Raw genomic sequence first — 27,878 nt, forward strand, 5'->3', positions numbered from 1 at the left:
CATTAGGTGAAGTGGTCAAAGCTGGATTCTGTTTCTGTAGCCTCTTAGGACTGTTTTTTATTTGCAGCCCAGCTGCTTGCTCTGTTAATTTAAACCACCTGGATATGCTCCTGGATGAAGTTGTGGTTAGTTAAAAAGGTTCTTAAAGAGTCTGTGACGATTTTAGATTCCTGATTTAACTTCTGTATTTAGAAGCTATGCAGTGATCTGTGACTTCGAATTGGCTTACTAATTACATTTGGACCCAATGAATTCTTTGAGAAACTAATGCAACAAAGCTACATTTTTATCACAATTGCTGTCTATATTGGAGGAAACTTTTTCTTGTTTCTTTTAGGTGCAGTCAGAAATATGTTCATTTTCACATTCTTGCTGCTACGTAGTAGCTGCCTGTATCCACTGGAGGTGGAATCTTTCCGGTTCATGGTGCTTTTAGAGTGAGCTACCATTTTTTTAAGGAACTTTTTTGCATTCAGAATTATGGAACAAGTGATTTTTTTGGTCTTGTAATGTGTCTTTCTAAGTGGGCTTTCTAGGGTTTAAGTAAGAGTCACACTGGTCGCAGAGTGCTGTAGTGTAGTGTTAAGAGCAGAGTTTTACTGCAAGCCTAATTCTGTTTTCAAGTTGGTGGTACAATTTCTGTCAAATGTGGTTGCTGAGGATCAAGGTTTATATGTTTGTGTTATCTTCTAGTGTAGGCAGCAGTGTTTTGACACCTTAGAATTCTTTATGAGGGTATAAATTATTGTTCTTGTTGAAGCTACCTGGGATATTTAAAAACTGTATTTAACAATTCTTCAGTTCTCTAAATTCATAAAATAATAGAGTTGACTCAAGTAGAGGGGTGGGAGAAACAATTGTCTAATGTTATATTTGAGTTTCTTAATTCATTGGACAAAAAATTATTTTGAATATGGATTATTTTCTTCTAGGACATCTATTTTGTTTTATCTAGTAACATTGACTCTGAAAAATGGACAGTGATGTTTGTCAAGTTTATGAAGATGAAATCCAGTCACTGAAAGAGGAAATTAAACTATTGGCTGAAAAGTATGAAGATAGCCAACAGGAATCCACCTTTTTTTCTGATGAGGAGATATTAATGTCAATGTAAGCTTTTTTTTCTCACATGTTGGATTAATAATGTTTTTTTGTCAAAATTATTTAGGATAAGCTTTTGCTTCTCTTAGGACTTTCCTTCTGTTATTTTTATAGTGCTTATCTTGTTTAGATCATGTCCTACATATGGTAAAAGATCACAAGTAATAAATAGTTGATCTCTCTTTACTGTCTTCTGTTGGTAGTTAGTGGGGGTTTAGGGTTTTGTTGTTTGTTTTCTGAAAGGCAATTTTAGTGGACAGATCATGACATCAGGTACATTGCTGTGCAGGCCTTGCAAAGTTGTTGTCTGCAAAGGCCATGTTTTCCATTATGCACTGTGAAACAGCTCGATGCCAATTTAATTAAAAAAAAAAGGGTGGGAAGATGGGGATTGGAACTGGGGAGATGGACAGGTGTGACTAGATGTATCCTAAGAAAATGCCATGTTTGGGCTTTTTATTTCCATTATTTAACTGATAATCTGCAGTAAATGTACACTCCATATCTAAAGTAATTTAGGCAGTAAAGACATCACAGCTCGTTTTTGTTGTACATTCCTTAAAATAGATACTTGTATCTCAAGATTTACAATAAAGGCTATGTCTGTATGATAAGACACATAACTATTTATGAAAGTTAAGATAGTTTACTGTTCCTAGTAATGTGATCCATCTGAAATGTGGCTTATTGAAAACTGATCTTGGTCAGAAAACAGTCAGATCATGTTAGAAGTGCTTTTTTTTTAAATTGTATTGCTGTACTGATGTGACAAAACATTTTCTTATGTCTTGGTCTTTTGCCCTTTTGATTATTTTATTTTTTCTTTTTTTTCTTCAATTCTAGAAAATCATTCCAAAGTGAACTTTGGGGAGAATCTGAGGGACATGAATCTGCAACAGACCTGAAAGCTGAACTTGAAAGTCTAGAAACACGTCTCTCATTTTTAATGAAACTTACTGGTATTCAGTTTACAGGTCATTCCAAGAAAACACTGGAAAGAAGTAAGCATTTTTATGCCCTTTTCTGGTGCTATATTGAGCATACTGTTTCTGTTCATTACATTTGAAAATGCATGTTGTAATTCTACTTTCAATGTTAGCAGAAAGACAATTATTTTGAAATACAGTAGAATTTTCTCTACTGCCAAGTAGTTTTTGAGTAAATATAGTACTTTCCATAGTGGGAGAGTGAAAGACTACTGTAAAGTTAGATTTGGTTTCTTTTAACATGTTTAACTTGATTTCTTTATGTGATGGATGTTATCAGTTGGTACTATGACTAATGGAAGAGATGCAATAGTTGTTGTATTGGAAATCTGATCAAGTATTAACTTTGTTTTACAACAGCTAGAAACAAAATGGTGAGGAAGCACAGATTATCAGGGAATTGCTGCTCCTTGTCTTTTCACTTGGAATTCCAGCTTCTTGAAATGCAGGTAAGGATCAATGAACACCTAAAGTCCCAACAACCACCAAGCAACCAACCAGAACTTCAAATGGACTAGTGTCAATAGTTCCTTTTCTATCTGAAAATGGTATTTTATCATTTTGATTGCCCGAGTCTCCTTAACCAAAGCCTCAGTTGCTTTTCAGGTTGCTTTCAACCTGTAGCAGCTGGACCCAACTTTTGAATTCCATGTGCATTCAAGCAAAATGGTTCTGAAGGTCAGGTTCAGCATTCAGTTGTGAAATCCTTATCACAGAATCATTTAGGCTGGAAAAGACCTTCCAACCATAAACCTAACACTGACAAGTCCAAATCGCCCTTCCTTCCCAAAACATGCACCCTGCCGGATGCTGTTGCAGTCTAACATTAAAGTAAAGCCCTGAACAGCACTGGATTTCCACTAACTCTGCCAAATACCTGCTGCTGCCTTGTCCTGACCCAGTATGGCTTTCATCCCACAGCTGTCTCTGATCTCCCCCCAGCACATTCTGCAGTCAGGTATCTTGTTCTAGAGACTGGAAAATTTCAAACCTTACCTCTCTTGAGGAAACTGAGGAAAAGCTTAAACACTACAAACTTGAAAATTTTTTCTTTGCTTCAGTTATACTTGTAATTTGCTTGGTTAGTGTCGGTAGCCATTACATTACAGGACTGCACGGAAGTTGCACTAAATACAGATTTTTTTTTGCAGGGAAGCTCTTTCATGATAATCTATTCTTAGGACAGAATTTGAAATGATGAGCAGTGGAAAACAGCTGCTATCCCAATTTCTTATAATATACCCTAATTTTTAATAATTTTTTGACATCAGGAAATTTTCTCCTGAAAACTTGGTTTTCAGCTCAGCTTTAAAGGTATTTTTTAAATGGAATGTGATTGAACTTAATAGTATTAAAAGCTGCCTTGCTGTGTAAAGCTGTCCTTTCTAATCTTAAGAAAAGCCATAATATGAATTTAGGATATTAATATTTAAATAGTCACATGTGGATGGCGTAAGATGAATGAGGTTATTTTGCAATCTTTTAAGTCCATGAATGACTTGAAACTTGTGATATTATTTTACCATGTTCTTGTATAAAACTGTATTTAGATTTGAGCATGGAAATAGCTCGCATCAATCATGCTACTTGGTTAGATTGATATTTATATCTCACCTGTATGCTCCTGCAGAATGATAACATCTTTTACTGTCAATCTAGATCAGATGATGTAAATTTACTGGATGTAAATTCAGAGGTACATTGGTGCTGCTTAAATGTATTGCACCACTTGATGGCAGCACTTGTCTAGGTAATACCTGGAACTTGTAGTATTTCAGAGCTGATGGCGTATGCTGGAGTAGGGGGCATGTAGAATACCAAGCGTATATATTTAGAAAAAAACCACTTCAGATCAGTAGGTCCTCTGTGGGTGCAGTAGTCTGCCTCCATAGCTCTCAGTAAAGTTGTGACTTCAGGCCAGACTAGGACCTGAAAATTTTTTTCAGTGCCTCTTCTTGTGTATAAAAATGGAGAGACATGTTTTCAAAAATAATGGCATTAATGGTTGTATTCAAAACAACCTGTACTGAGATCAGTGTCGGCAAGCTAGTGTAAGGTTGCAGGTAGTTTCACCCATCTTAAGAAATAAAAGATGAAAGCTTTTGTGGTTTTTTTTTTTTTAAATGCTTAGTAGGTAACAAACACATTAGTATGCAGCAGAAGAGAAAGGATAATTCTCTAATTTGATCTTAAATTGTTAAATGTCATTCACATTAAAAGCTGTATTCCAGGATACAGTTGTATAAAGAATGGTGTGCAGATCAGAGTTCACTCTGACTAGCTTTAAATGGTTGAGATTGTGTCTGTATTACTGTAGTACTGGTCCTTGACTGCCTGACATACTAAAGAACCAGCTGAGATGTACAGTTTTGGCACAGTCAGATTAATGTGTAGTTTATCTTTGCAAGAAAACTAGTGTTTTGCCAGCTTTGAGTGCAAACTAAGAAGCTCCTGTCTGCTCACCGTTGTGCATAGGTGAATGTTTACAAAGATCAAAATGTGAATGAGGAAAGCGGGCTAATGCAAAAGCATTGTTTTATTTATTTTCCTCTCATACTGTCCTTAGGTATTAGGAGAGGACATATACAATTTGTTTGAAAATCTGCCAAAACGTGTATAAACCTCTTGAGAAAGTAATTGTTCAAGTAAGAGTTGCTTCCTGCTTAAGCGCTTTCCTTTTGAATCTTATCATTTGACCTGCTTATTGGAAAGCCAGTTTATTCAGAAGGTAGTGTGTTAGCCTGTTGGCTACTAGCAACTTCTCTATAACTCCATGCATGTGTTGAACTTCTTGCTCAAAATTTAAAATGATTTTTTCTGATGTTACTTACTCAATCCACCAAACTTTGTAGTGTTTAGCTTTGCTTTTTCCTTTTCTTAGTGATGGCAGTGTTAGCAGCATTCCTGTCCAACCAGTACTAGGGATTCACAGAATCATGGAATCATAGAATCATAGAATAGTTAGGGTTGGAAAGGACCTTAAGATCGTCTAGTTCCACCCCCCCTGCCATGGGCAGGGATGCCTCACACTAAACCATCTCACACAAGGCTTTGTCCAACCTGGTCTTGAACACTGCCAGGGATGGAGCATTCACAACCTCCCTGGGCAACCCATTCAAGTGTCTCACCACCCTAACAGGAAAGAATTTTCTTTTTATATCCAATCTAAACTTCCCCTGTTTAAGTTTTAACCCATTACCCCTTGTCCTGTCACCACAGTCCCTAATGAAGAGTCCCTCCCCAGCATACCTACAGGCCCTTCAGATACTGGAAGATACTGGAAGGCTGCTATGAGGTCTCCACACAGCCTTCTCTTCTCCAGGCTGAACAGTCCCAACTTCCTCAGCCTGTCCTCATACAGGAGGTGCTCCAGTCCCCTGATCATCGTCGTGGCCCTTCTCTGGACTTGTTCCAACAGTTCCATGTCCTTTTTATGTTGAGAACACCAGAACTGCACACAATACTCCAGGTGAGCTCTCACAAGAGCAGAGGGGCTGGATCACCTCCTTTGACCTGCTGGTCACGCTGCTTTTGATGCAGTCCATGATATGGTTGGCTTTCTGGGCTGCAAGCGCAAACTGAAGCTGACTCATGTTCATTTTCTCATCAGCCAACACTCCCAAGTCCTCCTCTGCAGGGCTGCTCTGAATCTCTTCTCTGCCCAACCTGTAGCTGTGCCTGGGATTGCTCCAACCCAGGTGTAGGACCTTGCACTTGGCATGGTTAAACTCCATGAGGTTGGCATCAGCCCACCTCACAAGCGTGTTGAGGTCCCTCTGGATGGCATTCCTTAACTCCAGCATATCAACCGAACCACACAGCTTGGTGTCATCATCAAGCTTGCTGAGTGCGCACTCAATCTCACTGTCCATGTCAGTGATGAAGATTGCTATATATGTTTTCATATCCTGCTTGTCTACTTAGTTTCCGTTGCCATTCCCATTTGCTTGTGGTGACTGGGTATAAGAAAAATAAAGCACAATGTCTCCAGTAGAAAGTGAAGCATTTGCTATAGTCTTCAAGCCATGATTGTAAACTTTTTCATTCACTGTTATCTAACCTGTTACTCTGGTGTCTTCAAGAATGTGTAGAAAAAATAATTAAGTTCTTTGTGGCTTCATTTCTGCTATATGAATGTCTTTTCTTAATTTTATTTTATTTTGGTAGGCTGTTAAATATTTAGAAACATTTTATTTCTACTGTCACGCACATATCCCCAAGTAATAGTTATTACTGTAAAAACTGATGGAATTTGGGGCAAAACTACAGGCTTTAAAATAAAAAATAGAAGGAAAACTAACAGGATTTTTTAATTTTTATTTTATTTTTTCAAATTTCGGGTAGCATTATTATGGCTTTCAGATGAAACCTTATATTTTCATTTTCTGGTATATGTGACAGGGATTTTGCTGGAAAATCAGAATCTTAAAGAAGTGGAAGTGATAGGAAAGGAATTGGATGAAGCTGTTTATACCAGATATAACGGAAGACCTTTTTTATGTTTTCTCAATGCTGACAAGTTCAGCTATTATTCCAAAACCTTATTGCATGAATAATATTGATGCTGTTGAAATGAAAGAAATTGTCCGCACATATAAGCTGTAGCTTAAAAAAAATGCCATTTTAAGGATTGTATTACTTGGTAGCATTTACATATATTTTTATTTTATATGCAAATAGATACCTTTATTTCTCCATGCTAGAGAAATTTCTAACATACTGTGTTGTTCCTTATCTAGAACAAAGGAAATGTATCTGCTGCTATTACTGATCTCAGTATTATAATGGAGCCTAGGGGAAATGAAGATTTGGACAAATTTGTGTCAAGGTAAGGTGGAGGTTTGTTGTTTTGTTTTGGTTTTTTTAATAAAGTTATTGTATGGAATATTTGATACTAAAGGCAATACTGAGTTGTCATGTAAATTGCTGTCAGCCAGTTTCTTTGTTTGATAATGTTCTGTTAGCCCAACCTAAACTCATAGTCCTTGTCTGTCTCCTTTTGGAGAGAAGCTGAAATGCATATGATTTTTAAGGCTGGAAATGACTGTTACAAATGCATGTTAAATGGAAAGAATTTTAGTATTATCACGTGTTTTAGCTGTTTGAAATTGTTTGGTTCAGAGAAAGGTAGAAGAAGATAATCTCAGCTATCATATTTTAATTTATGAAATCAACATGTTAATTGCTTCTCAGATGTGTATGTGAGATGTAGATGTGCAATGTGGATGACTAATGGCTAAAAGTGTATGTCCAGAACCACTTTGCAGTACTTGCCTGTTTCTAATTCTCTGCTCACCATTCAGTTTCTTTTCTTTGCATCAGGATTTGTTTTACTGATATTTTCAAAGCAGCAAAATATAGTTTAAAAACTTGGAGTATTGTGTTTGTGCAATGGCGTATGAAAATGTGCATACTAAAACTCAAGCATGTGACCGAATGCTGCTTCTTGATTGTTTTCTGGAGGTTGTTACACAGAAGGAATAATGATCAAATTATTTGTCTCCAGTATTCTACTTTGAAATCTACTAGCAGATCTCTCTGAGAACAAATCTTTTATATCTAATTATTATTGGGTTGACTTAATCCTATTCTCTAAGCGATTTCTGTTGTTTTAAATTATTTTTAGACTTTGGGAGGGAGAAGGAAAGCAAATGAATGGGTGAAAAGAAAGGTCTGTTCAGTTAGCTCAGGTTTCATTAGTCTGTGCTGAAAGCTGAAGCTTTGGAATTTCCATACAGATACACTAAAGCTGGTGGTATAACTGAGAACAGTAGTTGACTGCTTTCAAGAAATAGGGTTTAGAAAAGGAAATTACCCTGTTTTGTTGTGTTTTGTTTTGTTTTTTTTTATGAGCTTTTTCTGACAGCAGAAGTGTCTTGGAACGTAATAGTCTTACTGGAAAGGAATGCATTGAAGTAGTGGCAGACCTTATTTCATCCTGGCTTGAGTACTGCTCCCTTGTCCCTGTCTCTTCACTACCCTGGTCCTTTTCCACATTATGCTGGTATTAATAAGTAAACATAAGTTTTCATGAGGGATGTAAAATGAATTAAGGCTTTGCAATGAAGCAATCAGTTCTTTCTTTCTCCTTAGCTCTGTTTGCATGTACCATCTGCTGACCTTGTCTCAGTGGGTTGACCCTGACTACTTTTCTAAATACCTGACAGCCTTGCCCACCTTGCCCTTTCCCAGCCCCTTCAAATTAATTTTTTTCCAGTTAGTCTTGTCCTGCAAACAGTGTTTGTGGCTGATCTAAGGCAGTAGATACGTAACCAGAGTGGGATTGATGGTCACAATGTCTGAGAGCAGCCCACTGTCAGATTGGCTAAATCTGATTGTGTGATCTCCCTTTACAGCTTGTTTTCCCAATCGCCTTGTTAAACTAGTTACATTTTTTTTAAGCCCTAATCCCCATTTTCCATGTCCAGTTTCAGGCTTTTCCCAACTTGCTCTTTATTCTTCAGTGCATCAGCTGCCCTTAGAGTCTTGATTCCTACTTCTTCCTTCCCTTTCCCTCCATTCTTGCTGTATTGTTTATTCTTTTTAGCCTCCCTACCAGTCTCTCATTCCTTCCTTTGCCTCCTTGGCCTAATCTTGCCAAATCCATTGTCTAGCTCTGTTCCATTTCCTCTGCTGGCTTGGATTTTTTTCCTCCTTGGTTATCTGTTTTTTGTTTTTTTTTTAAATACATTTTTCATAGTGCATGACAGAAAAAGGGTCTTTAAGAGCACCAGAGTTAAAAACTTGGCATTCAGTTGTAATTTCCAAGCCCATCAGTCATGCTTTGGAAGAAAACAGAGGAATGCTAGAACACTTGAGCAATATCTTTTAAAAAGAAGCAAAATTCAGTAGGCTATTTTCAATCAGGTACTGCTGCAATATAGAATACTTATTTTTAAAAGATACATCAGTCCTTAATTATGTTGTAACAATAAAATATGTATGCAAATGGAATCACATTATTTAGTCTTCTATTTTGGATTTTACTTGTGTTCCCTTTGAACCAGTTATCACTTAAGTTACACTTTATTGGTGTTAAGGACCACGATATCTATGAAAAAAATCTTTTTTTTCTTCTTTTCTTTTTCACTTTATCTTGTTAATTGTAGAGTTAGTTCACTGCTGCATGGATTACTTAGTCAAATAGGAGTTTTCAGATGATTTCTTACATCCTACTTTTTACTAACTAGTTAAAATTTAGAATTCAGATTTAGGACCGGTCTGCGTTTAATATATATTAAATACTGCATGGGCAGGGTATCTTGGAAATGAGGGGAAACGTGACTTCTTCCCATGGCTGTAAGAGTCATTCTTTGGTTTTATATGTTAGTGCAAGAAGTCTTGCATACTGCAGTGAGTTAAAATAGATTTTCTCTCTTTAAATAGCTAAAGGGGCATATTCAAGGAGCCTTAAACACTTTTCCAGCATTTAAGTTTCTTACATAGCTTTGTGGTTTTGATATTATTTTGTAAAAGTGAAATAGTGTTTGGATGAAGGTCATGTGATTTTAACCTGATACAGGGTTACTCTCTGCCTGAGTATGCTTTTCGCTGGTTTTGGATGACTTCGTTATATGGATGTTGGCTTTGGAGATGGGTGTTTTTGGCTCTCAGTGGAATTTTTTTTTTTCTTTATCCAGTGACATTTTGTAATGCTAAATTCTTTCCAAAACAAAGAAGAGGCTTAAATTTTTAACATACACTCTATTAGTACCTTGCTTGTTTATGCCAAGTTCTCTTAGCATTTTAGTGTTTGTTGTAGTTGGCTTCAGCATTAGGAATTAAGCTAACCTAGTCTAATTAGGTATTGTTGTTTATGGGCACTTTAAGTGCTGTGAGCCATTTAACCGAAGTGATGCTCTTATGCAGTCTTTCCCTTGCAGATACAGAAAAGCATGTCTAATGCATATGTCTGTTCATGCCAGCACTGGATTCACTGCTCAGGAAAAAGGAAAACCTGTGTTCTATCTTGGATTTAGCCAACACTATACCTGTATGTGAGAGAAGTAGATGCTCATATATAATTGGAAGTCTAACTTTTACATCTGGAACTGTTTTTTTGAACTTCTTAGCCTAAATTGTGTCTTTCTGCTTGATGATCTAACTGAAAATTTTCATCTGCTATATTGCCTAAAGATGAATCTAAAGGGAAAGAAAAAATCAAACTAAAGGTATAATGCTAAAACAAGGTCATAAGGTTTGTGATAGTCTTTTAAATTGCATAAAAATGGATACTCATGCCAAGTTTTAAAAGAAAGGATTTTAAATATGTAGTTTTGTAACAATTGTTATCCTCTTCTAGGTACGTAGATTTTAAAAGTATATTGCAGTATGTATGTATAGAACCACGTTCATTAGACAGCGAGATGCGAGCAGTCATTACTAAGTCTTGATTTTTTTATTATAGTATGTGTAGATTTCTATATGTATAGTTATGAGTTATGGTTAAAAAAAAGCTTTCCATAACATAAAGCTACTCGGTTATTGCAAGTCAGTATGTGTCTGCATCCTTCCATGGGTTCAATTTTTGCCTGTGCTGCCAGTAGTTTTTTCATCTTGGCCTGATTTTGTTGGCAGCTGTGACTACTGTGGTAACTTCCTCTAATGATGCTGTTCTTTCCAGGCTAGGATGAAACTTGTTTGGCTTTTCCTTTATATTTTCAATATCTGAATGAACTTGATGTATTTTTTTCTTATTTATGTTTGTGTAACATGTTAAGCATTGCCATTCTTGTATATTAAATACAGCTGGATCCAAGGCACAATTCTGCCTTGAATGGCTGAAGTGACTTGGTAATACACTGTTGCAACCATTCTGTTAATGGCCTCAAGCTTCCCCTCTCAGCTGTTCTGAAGATCCAAAAAGAATAGCTAATGTTCAACAGAAAGCATGTTATAAGTCAAATGTAGAATTTAGATCCTCTGTAACTTTCTGAAATACTCTTGAATATTTCAGAAATATTCTTCAGTTGGGTTTTGTAAGCTTGTGAAATCCAGTATTAGTAACTGAAATGAATCTTTGTATTTTCAAAGTGGTGCTTGCCGGGTATGTTTTGACAATGGCTAATAGTCTGTTTCCTTTGATTGTGGCTTTATATCAACAATGCCATGAAGCTCATCACCCTTATGATGAAAGAATCACCTTGCTTCATGTATTGACACTTAGCTTCTGTGGTATTTTTGTTCTTTCCATTCTTGCCGTGTTTCTTTTGTATAAACTGTACACCCTTTTCAAGCAGTTTTCCTCACTCCCCTGACCACATCGAGTGGATCATTGGCTGTTTGGCAGTTTATGTTATCTTAAGTTGTCACCTTTCCTTTCTCTGTCCTGATTCTTATATTACTAGAAACTTGAAGACTAAATTTTTGTGTGTGTTTTTCTTAAGAAGAAACCCCTCCAAGACAAACTCTTCTTCTCCCCCTCGCCACAAAGCAGCCTCCTCCCAGCTATTACCGTCTCTTTCCTCTTTTGATTAGAGCTCAAAATCTGTAAATATGGTCCTAATAGTTGCTGTCGCACATGATCTGATGAACAGACCTTCTTGCTTACTGGTTTCAAGGTTCATTTTGAGAAGTTGAATGCCATGCGGGTGGAGGCATATAACATGTCATGTAAAGATTTAGTTGAATAGGACAAAGATCTCGGGAATAATCAAAGCTTATTGATGCAATTTGGTAAATCTTCCCAGTTGTAGGTTCAAGTTTTATTATGCAACATCTTGAAAGTTATTTGGTAAATTAAAAGTATGACATGAACAAGCATAAAGTTAAATTAAGATTTTAAAGGCGGCTATTTTGTCAGTTTATCACGTTTTGCATTGAAGATTAACTTGATTACTGCTTACCTTTCTGAGGAGTTGAAAATATTGGTTTCTAAATGAATTCTTCAATATTTTCAGTATCTACACTACAGTGTTCTTCCCTGTTGTGATAATTTTTTGGGGGCAGGGGGGACAGAGGAGTCTATCTCTGGCTTCAAATTTGAACAATACTGATCATAATTTCTGGAAGAAGTGCAAATTTTAAGCTATAGAATGGTACGTCGGAGTAATAGTGCTTGGGTTAAACAGTGTATTTTTCTTTTGTAGCAGTGAAAAATGTGGAAGTCTTTTAACGTTTTTCAGAAGTCTTTCATCTTATGCTGAGTGGTATGAACATCGCAGATGCACCTTCCTGCATTTCAAGGTAGTGTCTATCAAGCTTTTGTGTATTGGTGTACTGTATTTAGTTCTTTAAGTAGCTCATTGAAACAGAGCAATGGAGGTGAAATTAGTGCACTTTAGCAGACTATGGAAATCTTAATTTTGTATGTTGTGAAGTGAAGAGTATTAGCGCTTGCTTAGTGTCTTGTTTTTTACCATTCTGCTGTCATATTCCTCATATATGGGGGAAAATAAGAGTATCTGTGCCTTTCTGTTGGGAAGTAAGATAGGTTTTCATTGGTGTTACGTTTTATTTTGACCAAAATAAAGGCAAAAGAGGAAATTAAAAGACAATAACATTTGTAGTCTTTGGCATTGACGTGTTCTGAAGGACTGGATCTGTCTCTTGAAAATGAGGATGCGTTTGGGCAAAGTGTTTTACTTGAATGTGAAATAAACTGTTCCTCAGTCTTAACTGGAACATAGTAAATGAACTTTGTTTTAAATTGCCATTTAAATTGCCATAATTTGGCTCGTTTGTTTTGTCTTTGTACCTATTTTAAGATAATTAATCTTTAGAGTAAAAATACTGTAGTCTGGCAGACACAGAGCATCTTAATATGATGCGTAATGTTAGAGGAGGCTGTTTAGTGCTTAATTATGTGTGTTTTTTTTAATTCGGCTTTATTTAGCTCCAGCATTTACTGTCATTAAACTCGGCACCCTCTTTTCAGCTGTAGTAAGAAGTGGGAACTGCTTTGTTTCCTACTTTTTGAATCTTTGAGGGCTTTCTGAATTCTGTGCTACATTGATTTCTAGCATCAAATCAATCAGATTAAAGAAAAAAGTACTGAATTCTGATACTTTTTTTTTTTAAGTAAAAAAAGAATCCTGTCCTCAGCTGAGTAACAAACTGATGTTGTCTAATCCTGCTGGTTCTTGTAAAAGGACTTCTATTTAATCCCTCCATAGAGAAGGTAGAACACCAAGGGCTTTTATGGCTTTGTGTTGTTGGTTTCTTGTTTGTTTTTTTTCCCAACTTCACTTGATGCTTTCTGATGCTTGGATCAGCCTAATAACAGCAGTCACGGTGGTTTCTGGGACAAAGATTCAGTGAACTGGTTTCTTTTTAAAATTTAGTACAAAAATAAAAAACAAAAGGGAAATAGGTCTGGAGATGATTTTTAAAATTGTGTGTATCTTAAGCAGTTTCTGAAGTATTTGTTCAGACATGGAGTGTAAACAATGAAGGGGTATATTCATTGCTAGAAGATGTGTGAAGATAAATTCATAAAGACATATTGCAAGTTTGTCAGTATTGCAAATATTCTGTCTAAACATATTTTTCTTTCTGTGGACAAAGATGCTGTTGAGAAAGGCAAACCAATTTGGGAGAATATTTATCAAGTATGGTTGACTTTGTGCTTATGAGGAGTCTTTAGGCCTTATTTCTGCTAGCATTAGTAATGATTTCTTTTAGAAATAAAGGGTTTAGAGATTAGATCTGACAATTCAAATACCAGATTGCTAAGGAGAATGTGTATTTGTAACTTAATATTCTGTAGTCATTTGTGTGAAAGTAACTAGAAATACACCTTTAACATATATATAAAAACAACTGAAGAGTCTTACCCTAGTAATATTCATACTTAAATATTGAGTCTGTAATCTTGGTATTTATTTCTTTTTCCTACATGCTTGCTAGACTTCAAGTGTAGAGGCAGGTAACCGTGCGCAGTATTAGAGAGACTATTTGGGATGGGATTTGTGGTTTATATTTTTCTATCCATTTGTTATTTAAAAGAAAATTATCTAGACTGTTAAGTAGAAATAGACAGTGCTTCTAATAGTACTCTAGTGGAATCTATTAGTTACAGTGAACTGTAAAACCAGTTTGGTACTTGAGAAGAAAGGAATAATGTAGAAGGGATCGAGTACTTCAAATAATAATGAATGAGATGAATGACAGTTGTAAGTTTAAAGCAAAGTTGGGCACCACTGTATTTCTAAAAAGTTGACTGTCACAAATAGCAGATTTGTAGTGAGATTCTTTCCAGTTATCAAGAGTGATGGTAAGATGCATAACTTGGATTAAGCAAAAAACAGTTTTAAATACTCATTGATTTGACTGTGAGCAGGCTTTCCTAGAAAACGGGTAGATTTAGGTTCGTGGGAGTAGAGTAATGTTCAGTTGTAAGCATTTTGTGCTCTGCGTTATATGCTCCCTGACATTGTGCTTCAGCAGTTGTGGGTTTTTTACTGAAATAGGTTAGTCTACAACTTGAATGCTTCATGCACACACAAGGACTGAGCATACTAATCTCTGCTACTGCTCCTTTATTCTACTGAGAAATTCCACAAGGTAGTGCCTTAAATAGATTTTTGAAGGGATGAGTGGTGCGTCCCACAAGTTTTCTGTATGGCATTACTTGTATGGCAGGTATTATGATATTGCCACAGTAAATACTGTGTCTGCAAAATGGATTTATGTCTGCAAATAATTTTCTGATCTGAACATGCTTTAAGTCTGCTATGAGGGTGAACAACTGGGCATGTTGGCATTGCTGGAAAAGCAGATTGTTGACGCTGATATCGATAAACAAGAAAAAAAATCAAGTTTTATTGGAAATACTGAACAGAAATGAGAGATGAAAAAAACCAGAATGGTGTACATTCAGCTTGATATTAGTACTGGTCACACAAACAGAAAGTAAAAACTCCTGCATACTGAAGCCCTTCTCACTTAATGGTTTGAGTTAACTTGCTATGAGTAGGAAAAGTAAATTAAAACATAGGAGATAAGTTATTGCCTGCAAGAGGCATAGCAGTTGTCTGCTTTGGTTTGCTCACAAAATATTAAGAGCTTTCATTAGTGTTACTATTGATACTTGGTAATTTAAAAAAAGTACCTACAACATTTTAAGGCAAAATTAATAATGTGGTGGTAGTGGTTAGGTCTTAGAATGTTTACATGTGTGTATATATTGCATAAATATGTCTATATTTGTGTATACACAGAATTGTTCTCATAGGAAAAGTTTTGATGATATTTACTGATCCTGATAATGCTGGAAGGAGCTTTACTTAGTAGATAAGATCTGTGATGAGGAGAAGGTCAAGGGCCATTGTTTATGTATTAAACTTCTGGCTGTGTTTTATCTGTCTTAGGCATTTATCAAAAGAGGGATGGAAGAATTGGTGGCTTGCTTTTTTCTAGTATAAATTATGCTTGAAGTTGGAATGTATTTTTACATGCTTTAGGGTTATATTTTTTACCTTTGCGGAAACCTGGAAACTTTAAGTTTTTCTGATGTAAAAATTGAAAACAAAGTATTATTTTCACTGTCACACTTGGTTGTCTCAGTTATATTAAGAAAATGGAATTTCTTGTTATATTAAATAACTTATAATGGAAAATATTGCATTGCTTTGTCTATCTTGGGTAATGGGCTCAGGGCAAAAATATATTTGTCCTGCACTTCATAATTGCATTCTCTTACCAGAAAGATGAGCCCACAGTTGAGGCTTGACATACTTTCTTAAAAAGTGACTGAAAGCTACTTAGGTCTCAACACTCTTAGTGGCAGAGTATCAGTTTGTTCAGTATAAAGTATGCACTTAATTTCCCATAGCACAAGCACGAACAAATAAAGGGTTAGCTAAGCAAGATAAACATAACTAATAAAAAAACATCTTGTGAAATTATTATTCTGTATTAGCGGTATATCATCATGCATTTGATGCTTAACTATTTCTACAGATTAGGAATCTATACTAGCTTCAAAATTAGTATGAAGTTCATGTGGTAATAGTAATTGTTGCTTTTGTTTATCTGAAGAGTTTACACATGTGGTAGGTATTTGAGGGGAGAAGCTGAAAATGAATGTCAAATGTGTAATTGTGTAATTAGAAACATTGTATCCTTTATCAAGTATGTCCTGTTTCAGGTGAACTGACTGTTGAGGCCTGCATACACTGGTTTGCATTTTTAATACACTGTATGGTTTAGAGTGGAACAATGCTTGAAGTTAACATTATTTTTAGATTAAAAATAGAAAGAACTTTTAAATTTAAAGATATGATTTATTTTTTTTCCTAAAGAGCAAATATATAGCTATACAAGGGTAGTTCTGTTTCTTTGCACTAGTGTCTAGCTGAGATTTTACTTATTTACAGGTAATATTGAACATTAATTCAGCTTTGCTGTTAATTATATTGTCACATTTTCTTGTCAAGGAAAAGCAGGAGAACAAAGCTTGGTCTGCATCATCTGTTAATTAGAAAGATACTTGGAGTCATACTATGCTGTGCTTTGACTATTGTATTAAAATGGGAAGCTCTCATTGCAAAAATGACTTGTGAGTACAGCTGAGCAAAAATTATATATTTCAATTAAAAATACCTTGTGTGAAAAATATAATGTATATATATGCACACGCAGGTTGTTTTGAAAGCAAAACAAAAGGACATTTAACCTGTCTTTGAAAAGTTCCACTTGCTATGTTGCTTGGTACACTAAGCCTAATTAGAAACTTTAATTTTCCACAAACCAAGTTTTTAAGGAACTTTTAATGAAGTTCAGCATTGAGAAGTTCTGTTTTTAAACATAACTTCCTTTAGTATGCAACTTCATCCAATACACTTTTGAAGGTCTACTGAAAAGTTTCATTTCAGATTTAAAAAAGTAGCATTGGAATTAAGTTGTGATTTCTTCTGTAGCTTGCTCAGTGTTTGGCATTCATCTGAAAATGAAATGAGATGTAGTAATTGCTCAGAGTAGTGGTAAAGAATGTGACCAACCAATTAATTGTGTGTGAATTTTACCTACACATAAAGAGTATATGGTGGAATGAAAAGTAGAGAAGGTATGTGTGTGCATATATATGTTTTTAATAGAAGAGATTCTGAAAGCATGGGTGACATTGTAACTAGAAAATAAAGTGTTTTGAAATAGTTCTTTAAGAGAAGAACCATGTTTCAACATAGTAAAAGGTTCTGGGAAAATAGCATTAGTAAGGAAGAGGGTATAAACATGTAAACAGAGGAAAAAGAATGATCTTTTAAGTTTTGGCATGTATAGTCATGCAAGTAGTGGCTAGTAGTATGTTCCTACAGGCAGTGTTCTCAAGCAGGAAAAAGCATTAACATGCTTTGCCAAGAGGATTGGATTGCCTTCCATCCTTATCTCATCCATGAGTGTGCGGATGTAACGTGTGTTATTAGATTTGCAGAACGTGTCATCGGTGATTGTAGTAATATTGTTGTACTGCAAAACAAAACATAAATGCACATCTTTATACAACCCCCATAGATGTTGAAGAATTTTCAAACTTTATCTCTCTTGCCCTCCCATTTTATTGTCATTGGAGTTGATTTGTGAATACTTTAGACAGGTAGGAATCAAATCTCTTCAATCAATGAGCTGATAAGCAATTTGAGGTTGTTATTGATGTTTGGAATGTGTTATTGATAAAAGATCATTGCTTATTTTTATGATTTCCTTTCGTTGATATACAGAAATGACTGAGAAATTCTTGCATGGTAATTAGCCAAAACAAATTCTGAACTTTTGTATAGTTGTGGCAATACAGATGAGAGGCAAAGTGTTTTATTTGGAGAGTGTTAGCTGTAGCACAACTGCAGAGTGAACCCTTTTTAAAAGGCAGCGGGTTTGGTTTGAAGTATGTAACTTAATGAGGCTTTTTGTAATAGCATGGTAAAGAAATACTTTAAAAATACCTGAAGGTGAAGAATACGCAGACTTTCTGGCAAGTTAAGGGGAACAGATTCCAGTGCATTATGTCCCAAGTAGAGGTAGGCCAAGTTTGTCAGTTTCTAATAGGAAAAAACAGATAATGCTAATATTACTTACTTGAAGTTAAGTAAGTTGTGCCTCTTACTGGACATCATTAATTTTTCAGATCACTTAGTCAAGTGATCTCACATAAAACCTCTTTTGCTGTGAATGTTAAATTCTATTGTATCAAGAAATTCATAGAACAGGCCTTCTTGTGTTTTGGAAATTTCACTGTCAGCTTATTGGCTATGGTATTTGAGCCATCAATTTTTGAATTGAGTTTTTCTTTGCATGTAGGACAGAAAGAAAAGTATTTAATAGAAAATTTTTTCATATGAAGGACATGAGAAAGTGCATATGCAAAGGACTATTCCAGAGTGCCTTAAAAACAGAATGAAAACTGGAAAGCTTCATCATAGTTTGTTTCTTATGTTACAAAAATACAGAATTTCATTTAGTGCTACAGTGCATAGTGTGGTTATTATTTTTGTTTACTTTGGTTACCTAAATTATTGTCTCTTACTTACCTTGAAAGCATTTGCTTTGATTCCTCTGCTCTTGATTCTGTTTTGGTTTGCATTAAATGTTGTTAGTTTGGGAGGTAGAACAGGAAGTTTTAGAAGTCGATTTTCAGCAAGAGAAAGTTCTTCCAATAACAGAAGCTTTGAAAAGGCTCCATCTTCTATTTCTTCTATCCTATTTCCACTAAAATCAATTCTTCTCAAGGTAGCTTTACACAAAAGAAACAAAAATCTAAATATTGAATTTATGTAATTATATGGCATGTGAAATGTATATGGTTGTATACAATCAGTGTTACGCTGTTGGCTGCATTATCCTTACTGTGATCTACAAATGTAAACAGTTAAAATGTGAATGAAACCCACATTTGGGTTCACTCATGGTCTTAATAAAAATTCAAGGATCCAGAGTGTTTTCCTTTTATATTTTTTTTCTTTATTAACAATGTTATTTCAGTAATTCGTAGTTTGTCATGTTGTAGTGTGTGGTAGCTGGAAGAAATAAGCCTGGAGCATTTGAAGGAAAAATAGTACCTGGTCATTTAAGACTGGCAGAGATGCAGAGTTCAGTTTTATTTTTAGCAGTCTACTCTTTCTCTTGCATGGGATTATGTGGGAATATTAAGATGTATACATGGCCTAACATGGATTTCTGCATGGCTTTCACATTTCCTGTTCTAATACAAGTGTTGAATTAAATAAGTAATACATGTAATGAAATCTATTAAGGTATAAAGTACATCTTATTTCGGTAACTTGGCATAGTGTTAAGGGACAACAATTCAAACAGAAATTAAAACTGGAACATTACTTACTAATGTCAGCAAAATCTGAGGCTGCTATCCTTTTTATTTTGTTAAATCGTGCATAAAGATACGCTGTTTCCTTTGGCAGTGGGGGTACAGCTTCGATGTCTATTTCCTCACAGTACACTGATCCGCTTAGACACACACAGAGCAGACAAGTAGGTAAATCTGAAACAAGATTACTGTGAGTAGACAGTTAAAAGTTATTCAACTAACTAAAGCTTTAATATTCAAAATATAACTTTCCCACTGTTTTTTAAAAAACGCTATTCCCATCAAGTTCTGAAAAGAGTTAATATTCTGAACTTTTGAGATTTGTATTATTTTATGGTGCATAATTTCCCTGTGTATATTCACTGTTCTTACTGAGCATGTCTTGAAATGCTATGAATTGATCTGAATTCAGTTTCATTCTTTAATTGGCTTAGTATGACAACTGCAACTCTGTGACCATGTTAAATTCCAGCTTTAGTAGAAGCATTCACATGAGAAGAGAAATCCATGTAGGGGAAACATGGCAGTGCTCACATTTGGTCCTGTAATTGCACTGGGGCATTTCTGGCAGGGTCACCTGTACTCTGTGGTACTCCTAGCTACCGTTTTGTCTAATTCTTTTTATAGAACTCCAACAGTGATGATTATAAAATTACTGTAGGCAATCTATTTGAGTTTTTTACCAAGTTTTTAAAAATGTTTTTTATAGCTGTTATTTTAATTAGTGAAACTCTTTATCTTTTTAAATGTTGTTTAAGCCCATTATGACTTGTCCTGTTCCTCATAGACATTAGTAGAGCATTAGTAATTTCTGCTTTGCTTTTACAATCGTATATGGCAGCAATATTCAAACACTTATAATGACTATGGGTTTGAATCCTGTTTTGACACCGTTATCTGATCTCCTGTAGAGAGTTTTGGTTAGCTTCCAAATGGAAGTACAGTACTCCCTGTAATACAGAAAGTGGTGTCATAATACTGGGTAGTTTATTATCACTACTAGCAAAATAGGATCTTCCTCCACCGGTGAAAAGTTACAGAAGTAGCCAGTCAGTGCTGGGAAGCCAACCCAGCATGTATAATATTTTTTTCTTACCGAGGTACTGCAGGGAAGAGATTGAGATTTTGAGCTTTAGTTCTGTGACTCTTACTGTTTGTTGGACTTCAGAGCTTGGCCCCATTTGCCTTTTTGATTTAGTATCTTGTTTGGCATGCTTGACTGTAGGACATTGTTCCACAATCATTTTCAATGTTGCTCTTTCAAAGGCAACAGCCTTTTTGCTTCTCTGTGATTAGAAGCTTTGGTCTTACAGATTTGTTCCACTTTTGATGAGGGTTTGTTGGTAATAACTAACCTTGATTTGATAACCTAGTTATTTTGTAATAACTAACCTTGATTAAAACTCCACTATTGGTGAAGATTGACACTCTGGTGGTCTTGCTGAATCATCAGTTGATTTTGGAAGTTTAGATCACAGACATACCAGACTGTGTCTCTCAGTGCTCTATTTGGTAGACAAAAACTTTGTTCCTTTCATGTTTAGAAGTCATTGTGGCTTGTTAGGAGAAATCTGGATAATATACCCTGGAGCCTTTAGGAAACCTAGGCTGGTGAGAATGTGTTTTAGCCATTGACCTGCCTGAACATCAGATGTAAACTGTGGAGAGAATAACCAGTTCTTTTAAGAAATGTATTTAAGGAATGTAAGCACATCATATTTCATCATAACTTGGTTAAACTGTGGAATTTACTGGCGTGTGTGTTTTGGTTTTCTTGTTTGTCTTGCCTAGCTTATTGAACTTGGATAAATCTCTACAGCAAATATGATGTCTGTAGAGATTCTTATAACCTGTGCTTTTTGTATTCAAAGTTTACTTGAGTATCCTTTAACCTTTTTTTCAGCCTGCTCCATCAGAAATAAGACCACCTTCCACAGAAAATATGAAAGATATTCGTAAATTAAAAGATTAATTCTGTATCCCTTGTCATCATTTATTTATTGTATTCATATTAAAATGCTCTTTGGGAAAATTTAAATGTTACAGTATTCATATTAATTAACTTACTTGTATCCTTTGTTGGTTGTACATTGGTTTCGCTGTCATCTCCTTGCAGTCTTAGAAAAATGTCAAGAGAAGTATTTGTTCCATCCTTTGTGTAAGAGCAAATGTTATTTTCAAAAACAAACGGCAAACAAAAAAACAGGATCTGAAATAGCATGTCTTTTAAAAATGAGCCTCCTGTGACACACCACTTTGATATTAAATGTTTAAATTACTCTTATATGCTGGATGACTAATATGATATATTATCACTTCTATACATGAGCTGTTTGCTTTCAAAGGCAAGAAGGGAAGATGGTGCTGCTAGTGTTCTTCAGAAAATGAAAGTTCTTTAGGAAAGAACAGCAGACACAAAATAAAAATAGATAATATAGACCACATTGTGGGGAAGGAATGTATAAGCAATGAGTGTTTACAAATATCTAGAGTTGTGAAGATAGATTTTGCACAATGTGCAAAATTTGTTAGGATACTTGTGTATATGTTGATTTTTTTTGTTGTTGTTGTTGTTTTACCCAAATAATCTCGGTAAAATACAGTTTCCTTGCATTTAAAGTTGCTCAGAATTCTCTGAGGTAGTCATTACATCTTCAAAAGTGCAGGACAACTTAGTTTTCTTAGTTTCTAAACATGTTTCTTGCAGGTATTGGCTGAAATTCAGCAACTGATTTCCAGTAACTTCACTTAAGTCTGTTTTAAGACATGGGCAGCTATCAGAAAGGGTCTTTTGTGATGCAGGGGGTGGTACTCAGGTTTTCAGTGAATACCACAGAATTCTGAAGAATTACATATTTCTAGAATTACAGTATGCATACAGTGTGTAGTACTATGATTTGCATGTATTAAAGTTAAGGGGGCTTTTTAGGTTGACTGTGGCAATTGTTCTTAGCTAGCATCATTTATTGTTTTTTCTGATGGGGAACATTTGTAGGACAGAGTAAGACAATATGCTTTTGGTCTGCGTGGCTATTGAAAACACATGGAGAAAAGCACATTACGGGGTGTGGAAGATGTTTTTCTTTCAATGCGCGTAAGGATCAGTCCCTGGCAGGAGTATGATCCCCTGCTGAAGAGAGCTTCTTACAGACTGTGTGAGTGCTCACTAGAGACCTGATTAGTTTTTCTTTTTATTTTTTTAAATTCTTCACCTCTCTATGTTGCCTTGGGCAACATGGTCTAGTGTGAGGCATCCCTGCCCATGGCAGGGGGATTGCAACCAGATCATTTTAAGGTCCTTTCCAGCCCAAACCAGTCTATGATTCTATGTAGCACAGAGAGTACATTTACAAAAGCAATGTGAAAGTAATGCTGTCAAGTTACTTTTGATACTAAGTTTTATTTAGTATTTGGCTGCTTACATATACTTTACTGTGGGAATTTTTTATATTCTGCAGAATAAAACCCTCAAACTTGACATGAAGCCTGAGAAACAAGTCTCTTGGCCAGCCTCTGTCATTTTGACCCCTTTTTAGCCTGTGAATCACCCATCCCTTGGCTCTTTCCTGCATATGTTTATCCAGGCTATGGCTTTTTTTTTTCTTGGTTTTTTTTTTTTTTTTTTTTTTTTTGCCTCTGGTTTGGGATCTCTTGATTTCCTCTAGTAAGACTTATACCCAAGTTAGAATGCTGGCAACAGCTTAGGAGTTGCAGCGTGAAATGTCTGTATAGGGTAAGAGTGTTTGCAGTGTTGGGAGTAGAGGAGCTGAGGCTGTGAGCTGAGCAGTTAAACTCAATCAAGCAGCAAATCTTAGAGGTTTCTGCAAAAATATTCTGATTTCATATGCTTATCAACACAGCTATGCAGATATGGTCCTTGACTGTGGTTCTTGTGCCAGTAGAGGCTTCTGTGTACATGGGCTTATAATGGAACAAATGCACTTGTATTGTTACAGTTTGCTAGGCTCATAAGAGACATTTGAAAAGCATGTTTGCTGGCCTAACATAAATCTGTACCAGGTGTAGATTTCTAGTACAGTATCCTACTTGAGGTGTGATCTATGAAAGAGTATGCATATGAGTTCTTTGCAACATACAACGTACGACTAATTTCTGCAGTCAACCAAAAGTTAAACCAGAGATCGTGTCCTTGTCCTTACTGCCCCCTCCCCTGCCAAAAAAAAAGAAACAAAAAAAAAAGTAGTATTGTTGTGATTTAAGCCCAGCCAGTAATTCAGAACCATGTAGCCACTCGCTCACTCCCCTCCCTTTTTTTCCCTGCTGCTCCTGGAGGAATGGGGAGGAGAATCTAAAGTATGTAAATACCACAGGTTGAGGTAAGAACAGTCCAGTAACTAAGATACCATACAAAACTACTAGTGCTACCACCAATAATTATTAATGATAAAAGAAATAACAAGGGGAGAGAATATAAAACTAAAAGGGGATAAAGGAAAAGAAAACAATAAACACAACTGATACACAATACAATTGCTTGCCACCTGCTGACCACCTCAGCCTGACCTCAGCAGTGATCTGGGTAACTCCCCACAGTTTATATACTGGGCATGACGTGATGTGGTATGGAATACCCCTTTGGCTAGTTTGGGACATGTGTCCTCCTGGCTTCCCGTGCCACTCCTCACTGGCAGAGCGTGAGAGACTGAAAAAGTCCTTGATTAGAGTAAACATTACGTAGCAACAAGCAAAAAACTTGGTGTGTTATCAGCGTTGTGCTCAGAGTAAAGTCAAAAGCATAGCACTGCATCAGATACTAAGGAGAAAAATAACTGTTACAGCTGAACCCAGGACAAGTATAAATAACTAATTTATCATAAGTATTTCCTAGTCAGCTGCAAAAATTCTGGGCCATGAAATACCAGTGCAGAAGATTGTTTGGATTATAGTCACAGCAAGTTTATTACTTGCATATGTAGGGAAGGCACTGATGGAATATTGACCTGCTTACATGCTTAAATTCCACCTGCCCCTTGCACTTTATTCAACAGACATGAATTACCCATACAAAATCACAATAACATTTTACATTTAAATACTTTAACAATGTTAAAGCTTCTGCAAAGTTTCTTCTTTATGACACACAAAGACTATAAAGCTGATGATCTATATTCAGTGGAATAAATTAGTCCAGATATTAAGATGGTGTCTAATTGTATGGTTCTGTTGTGGAAATTAAGATTTTGTTTTAAACATCTAATATTTTATTCATGATGGGGGTGACTGTGGTTTCAAATAATAATCACCGTAAAACATTTTGGGTGGCTGACCTTTTTCTTAATAGTAGTCAAAAGGTTGCGTTTTGTTGATTGCTAACAGATTTCTTCTGATGTTTTCATCAGAAAACAATCTTTTTTCTGTGTTTTCAAACTTACAGCATTGAGTTAAATTCACCCTACAGGATAGATTTCTGGCAGGGCATGTTTGAGGAAATTTTTGGCGTGTATTTCACTTACAGTTAACACTTGAAATATTTTAGGAGCTAGATTTTGTGCAATAAATGGAGATTTGATTGTGTATTCTGCGATTTAAACTGGGAATACTGTATCTTGTATAGATGTCCTTATTGCGCATAAGGAACTAATTTATTATTTTGCAATGAAACACGTCATTGGAGACCTGACCTGATGGAAACAATCCACTGCATTCCTAGAATTACCCTAATCAGGACTGTTGGCCTTCAGGAGACCTCTAGTTTATAGTACTGCCAGTACAGACTTTTATTAGTCTGTGGCACATCTGTTGGCACCATTTCCTTGTAGTTACACGCATTATTGTTCTTTTTACTGAAACAGTAGCATATTCTTATTAGAATGGTTTTAGTAATGAGGGTCATCTGATGTTGTGCCTATCTAGTTAGCATTAATAGGTTTAATATTTCTTAAAAATTTACTCAGTTGAGAGTGGATAGCCCCCTGCTAATTATGGGTCATTTAAGTGGTCTCTTAGGGGTTTATGAAAACATGTTACTTCATCACTATGGCAGCTATCATCATTGAAAAATACCTTAGGCACTTTTTAATGTAAATATGTAGCTGCTTTTTTTAGTCTAGCAGTGGCAAGCAATAATTTAAGAATTGGGAAAAATATTTAACAAATATACAGAAGAGATTTTTCTATACATGTGCTGAAGTTTTTAACTTACACTAATTATCTTTTGCTGCTTATCCTTTTTCTTATTTATCAGACTGAGTTATTGTAAGAAATACAGTTAATATTAATGAAAACTTCCTTGAATTTATTACTTGGCTTTTACCACTTTGTTTACATATGTGGCATTTTCCTTGTCACTAGTCTTGGGGTAATCATTGTTAGTTTTAATTCCTGATCAATGTTGTATCTTGTTCTCTGGATGTGTATCATTTAGGTCCTGTCAGAGGCAGCCTGAACAGAGCTATGACGTACTTAACTGTCCCTGCCAGCTGAGGCTGTGCGTGATCTAACTCCTCTGGTTTTGTTTTCTGCTGAAGTATTTAAATTAATGGGTATGTATGTGGAGCACACAGCAAAAAAAGTTCAGAGTGGACCATTTGGGGGTGCTTGTGAGTGCCACAAGGTATAACCTTTATCAGTACCTTTAAGAACCTCAAAGTGTTAACAATATAGGTGACTGCTGAAAGACTGGATGTTCCACAGTAGTTCAGGACTGCTGAACTGTTGAGTTGCAAAAAAAAAAAAACCTGAAACAACCCACCTCTGAAAAAAACAAGGCAAAGAACTTGATAGTTTGGTACCAAAGTCAACAGGGAAACTAGTTTATGCTGCCAGGTTATGTCCAATAAAAAGTACTGTTTCAAGTATTACTTTGATATTAAAAAAGAAATTCTAAATAAAATTGCCCTCCTTGTTTTTAAACAAACTTACTGTCTTAATACAATGTTACTGAAGTTGTAGAGCTAGTATACTAGTATATCCCATTCTTAACTCATACAGCAGTAGGCAGTAACTACAGCAGAGTTAAAAATGATGCTTTGGTCTTATTTGTGAAACCCTGTCTTCTGTGGGTTTCTCAAACTGTAGCAAGGGTAGTATTTTTGTGGTTTTAATTTGAGTGACTTTCCCGATGTCTGAAACCATTGTGTTTTGCTATTATTGTAAGACTTTTCCATAAAACTTGCACATATGCATGTAACACCTTATTCATATAATGCTTAGCAGTTAAAAACATTAAATTCATAATATAAATGAAATACCTTTCTTATATCCTTGGATTGAATTTCATAATCTTGTTGTCTCAGGCTTCCCATGGTAACATCTGAATCATACTCATAAAACGGGAGTGGTTCTTGCTGTATTGGTGGTGCTGCATTTACCAAAGGTACAAATACAAATAAAAAGAAGGTAGTCTGCAAAGTCTTCATTCTTGCACGGGACAACATATCTGGCTTTCACTGAGCTGGTGAAGATCTGCTTATGCGTTGGCTATGAAGAATACTTTCTTTGTGCCTGGAAATGAAAATGCAATCCGTCAAAACAATATTTAAAGCCTAGAGGACTAGTTGGCAGGGGTTTCTAACGCATAAGGAACATGGAACAATTTTTAACTCTTGATATCCTTCGATTAGACTCTGGCATTATAAAAGCTGCTCTTAGTATGGAAAGAAAGTGGGAAATAACAAAGAGCATTTTCCAACTAATAAGGAAAACACTGTCTTAATTGCATTTGCATGTTTCCCACTGTGTTCTTTTTGTTAATAGCAAGAGGATTTTGTAATGCATTTTATGAAACATTTGGTATTTGTGTAGCTGAACTAATTAAAATGAGAGAGCTTCAAATGCATTTTTCTCAGTTGTCAAAATAATGATTTTTTTCAAACCTAAATGCTTTATAACAACAATAGTATCTCATTCTGCTTTTAAAAGCAAAAAGAGAAGATAACACCCCTGAATATTTTACAGGTTGCATACTTTTAGGGCAGGGGGGAGGAGATTGCAAACATGATATTTAAGACATTTTAAATACACATGCAATACTTTTAAAAATCTTTACACAACATGTTTTTTCTGTTCACTGGAATTTTTATTTAAACTTTAGGTTAATATAATTTTAGGAAAGAAGTTCACTTACTTTTTAGCAGAGTCAGAGTTCTTCTGTGATTGTCATAAATCCAGATAAGCTTATCTATAGATTAACCTGAAGCGGATTGATGAAAGAGTATATTTATGAATTACATCCAGATTGTTGAAATGAATACTCTTTCAAAATCTGACAGTCTGAAAAGTGCTTTCCATGGGGTAGAGTATGCTTTGCCATCATTATTTCCCTAGGGTAAGAGGTAATATCCTGGAGCAGGGGGGTTGTACTTTGAGTAGATTTGTAAATGTTAAGCCTGTCTAGCTCATCCTACTTTTGCTATTACTTATTAAAATGGGAGCCTTAAGCTTTGTGACGATATACTTTTTAAAACTGCTAAGGCTTTTTCTGTAAATCAGTTTCTAATTGCTCAAACCAGAGGTCTATAACAAAGCATGTGTTATCCATTTTGTTTAATGGTTTAGCTAAGAGACAAAGC

The 27,878-nt window shown here is 35.6% G+C and overlaps 2 protein-coding genes across 4 annotated transcripts in view; one reads left to right on the forward strand and one right to left on the reverse strand.

Annotated features, from left to right (window-relative positions):
- Positions 1-936: 936 nt before the first annotated feature.
- The window catches only part of CENPP (centromere protein P), a 140,038-nt gene continuing 113,096 nt past the window's right edge, over positions 937-27,878 (forward strand). For 2 of the 3 annotated variants that reach the window (XM_057403186.1, XM_057403188.1), the window contains exons 1-5: positions 937-1,110; positions 1,945-2,102; positions 2,448-2,536; positions 6,827-6,915; positions 12,176-12,272. In XM_057403186.1, the coding sequence (XP_057259169.1) occupies positions 974-1,110; positions 1,945-2,102; positions 2,448-2,536; positions 6,827-6,915; positions 12,176-12,272 (570 nt within the window). In that variant the 5' untranslated portion in view covers positions 937-973. The remainder of the gene's footprint in view (positions 1,111-1,944; positions 2,103-2,447; positions 2,537-6,826; positions 6,916-12,175; positions 12,273-27,878) is intronic. The other variant, XM_057403187.1, reaches the window with a different exon arrangement.
- OGN (osteoglycin) lies at positions 17,098-26,753 on the reverse strand. The gene is made up of 6 exons (XM_057403185.1): positions 26,559-26,753; positions 21,415-21,499; positions 19,363-19,521; positions 18,554-18,756; positions 17,969-18,064; positions 17,098-17,495 (listed from the first exon to the last, which is right to left on the reverse strand). The coding sequence occupies exons 1-6, from the start codon at positions 26,742-26,744 to the stop codon at positions 17,325-17,327; spliced, it is 900 nt and encodes a 299-aa protein (XP_057259168.1). The 5' UTR covers positions 26,745-26,753; the 3' UTR covers positions 17,098-17,324.

Source organism: Pezoporus wallicus, unplaced genomic scaffold (assembly GCF_028554395.1).
Source record: "Pezoporus wallicus isolate ANWC-B61680 ecotype Strahan unplaced genomic scaffold, APGP_CSIRO_Pwel_v1 contig_12230, whole genome shotgun sequence".
Taxonomy (NCBI): Eukaryota; Metazoa; Chordata; class Aves; order Psittaciformes; family Psittacidae; genus Pezoporus; species Pezoporus wallicus.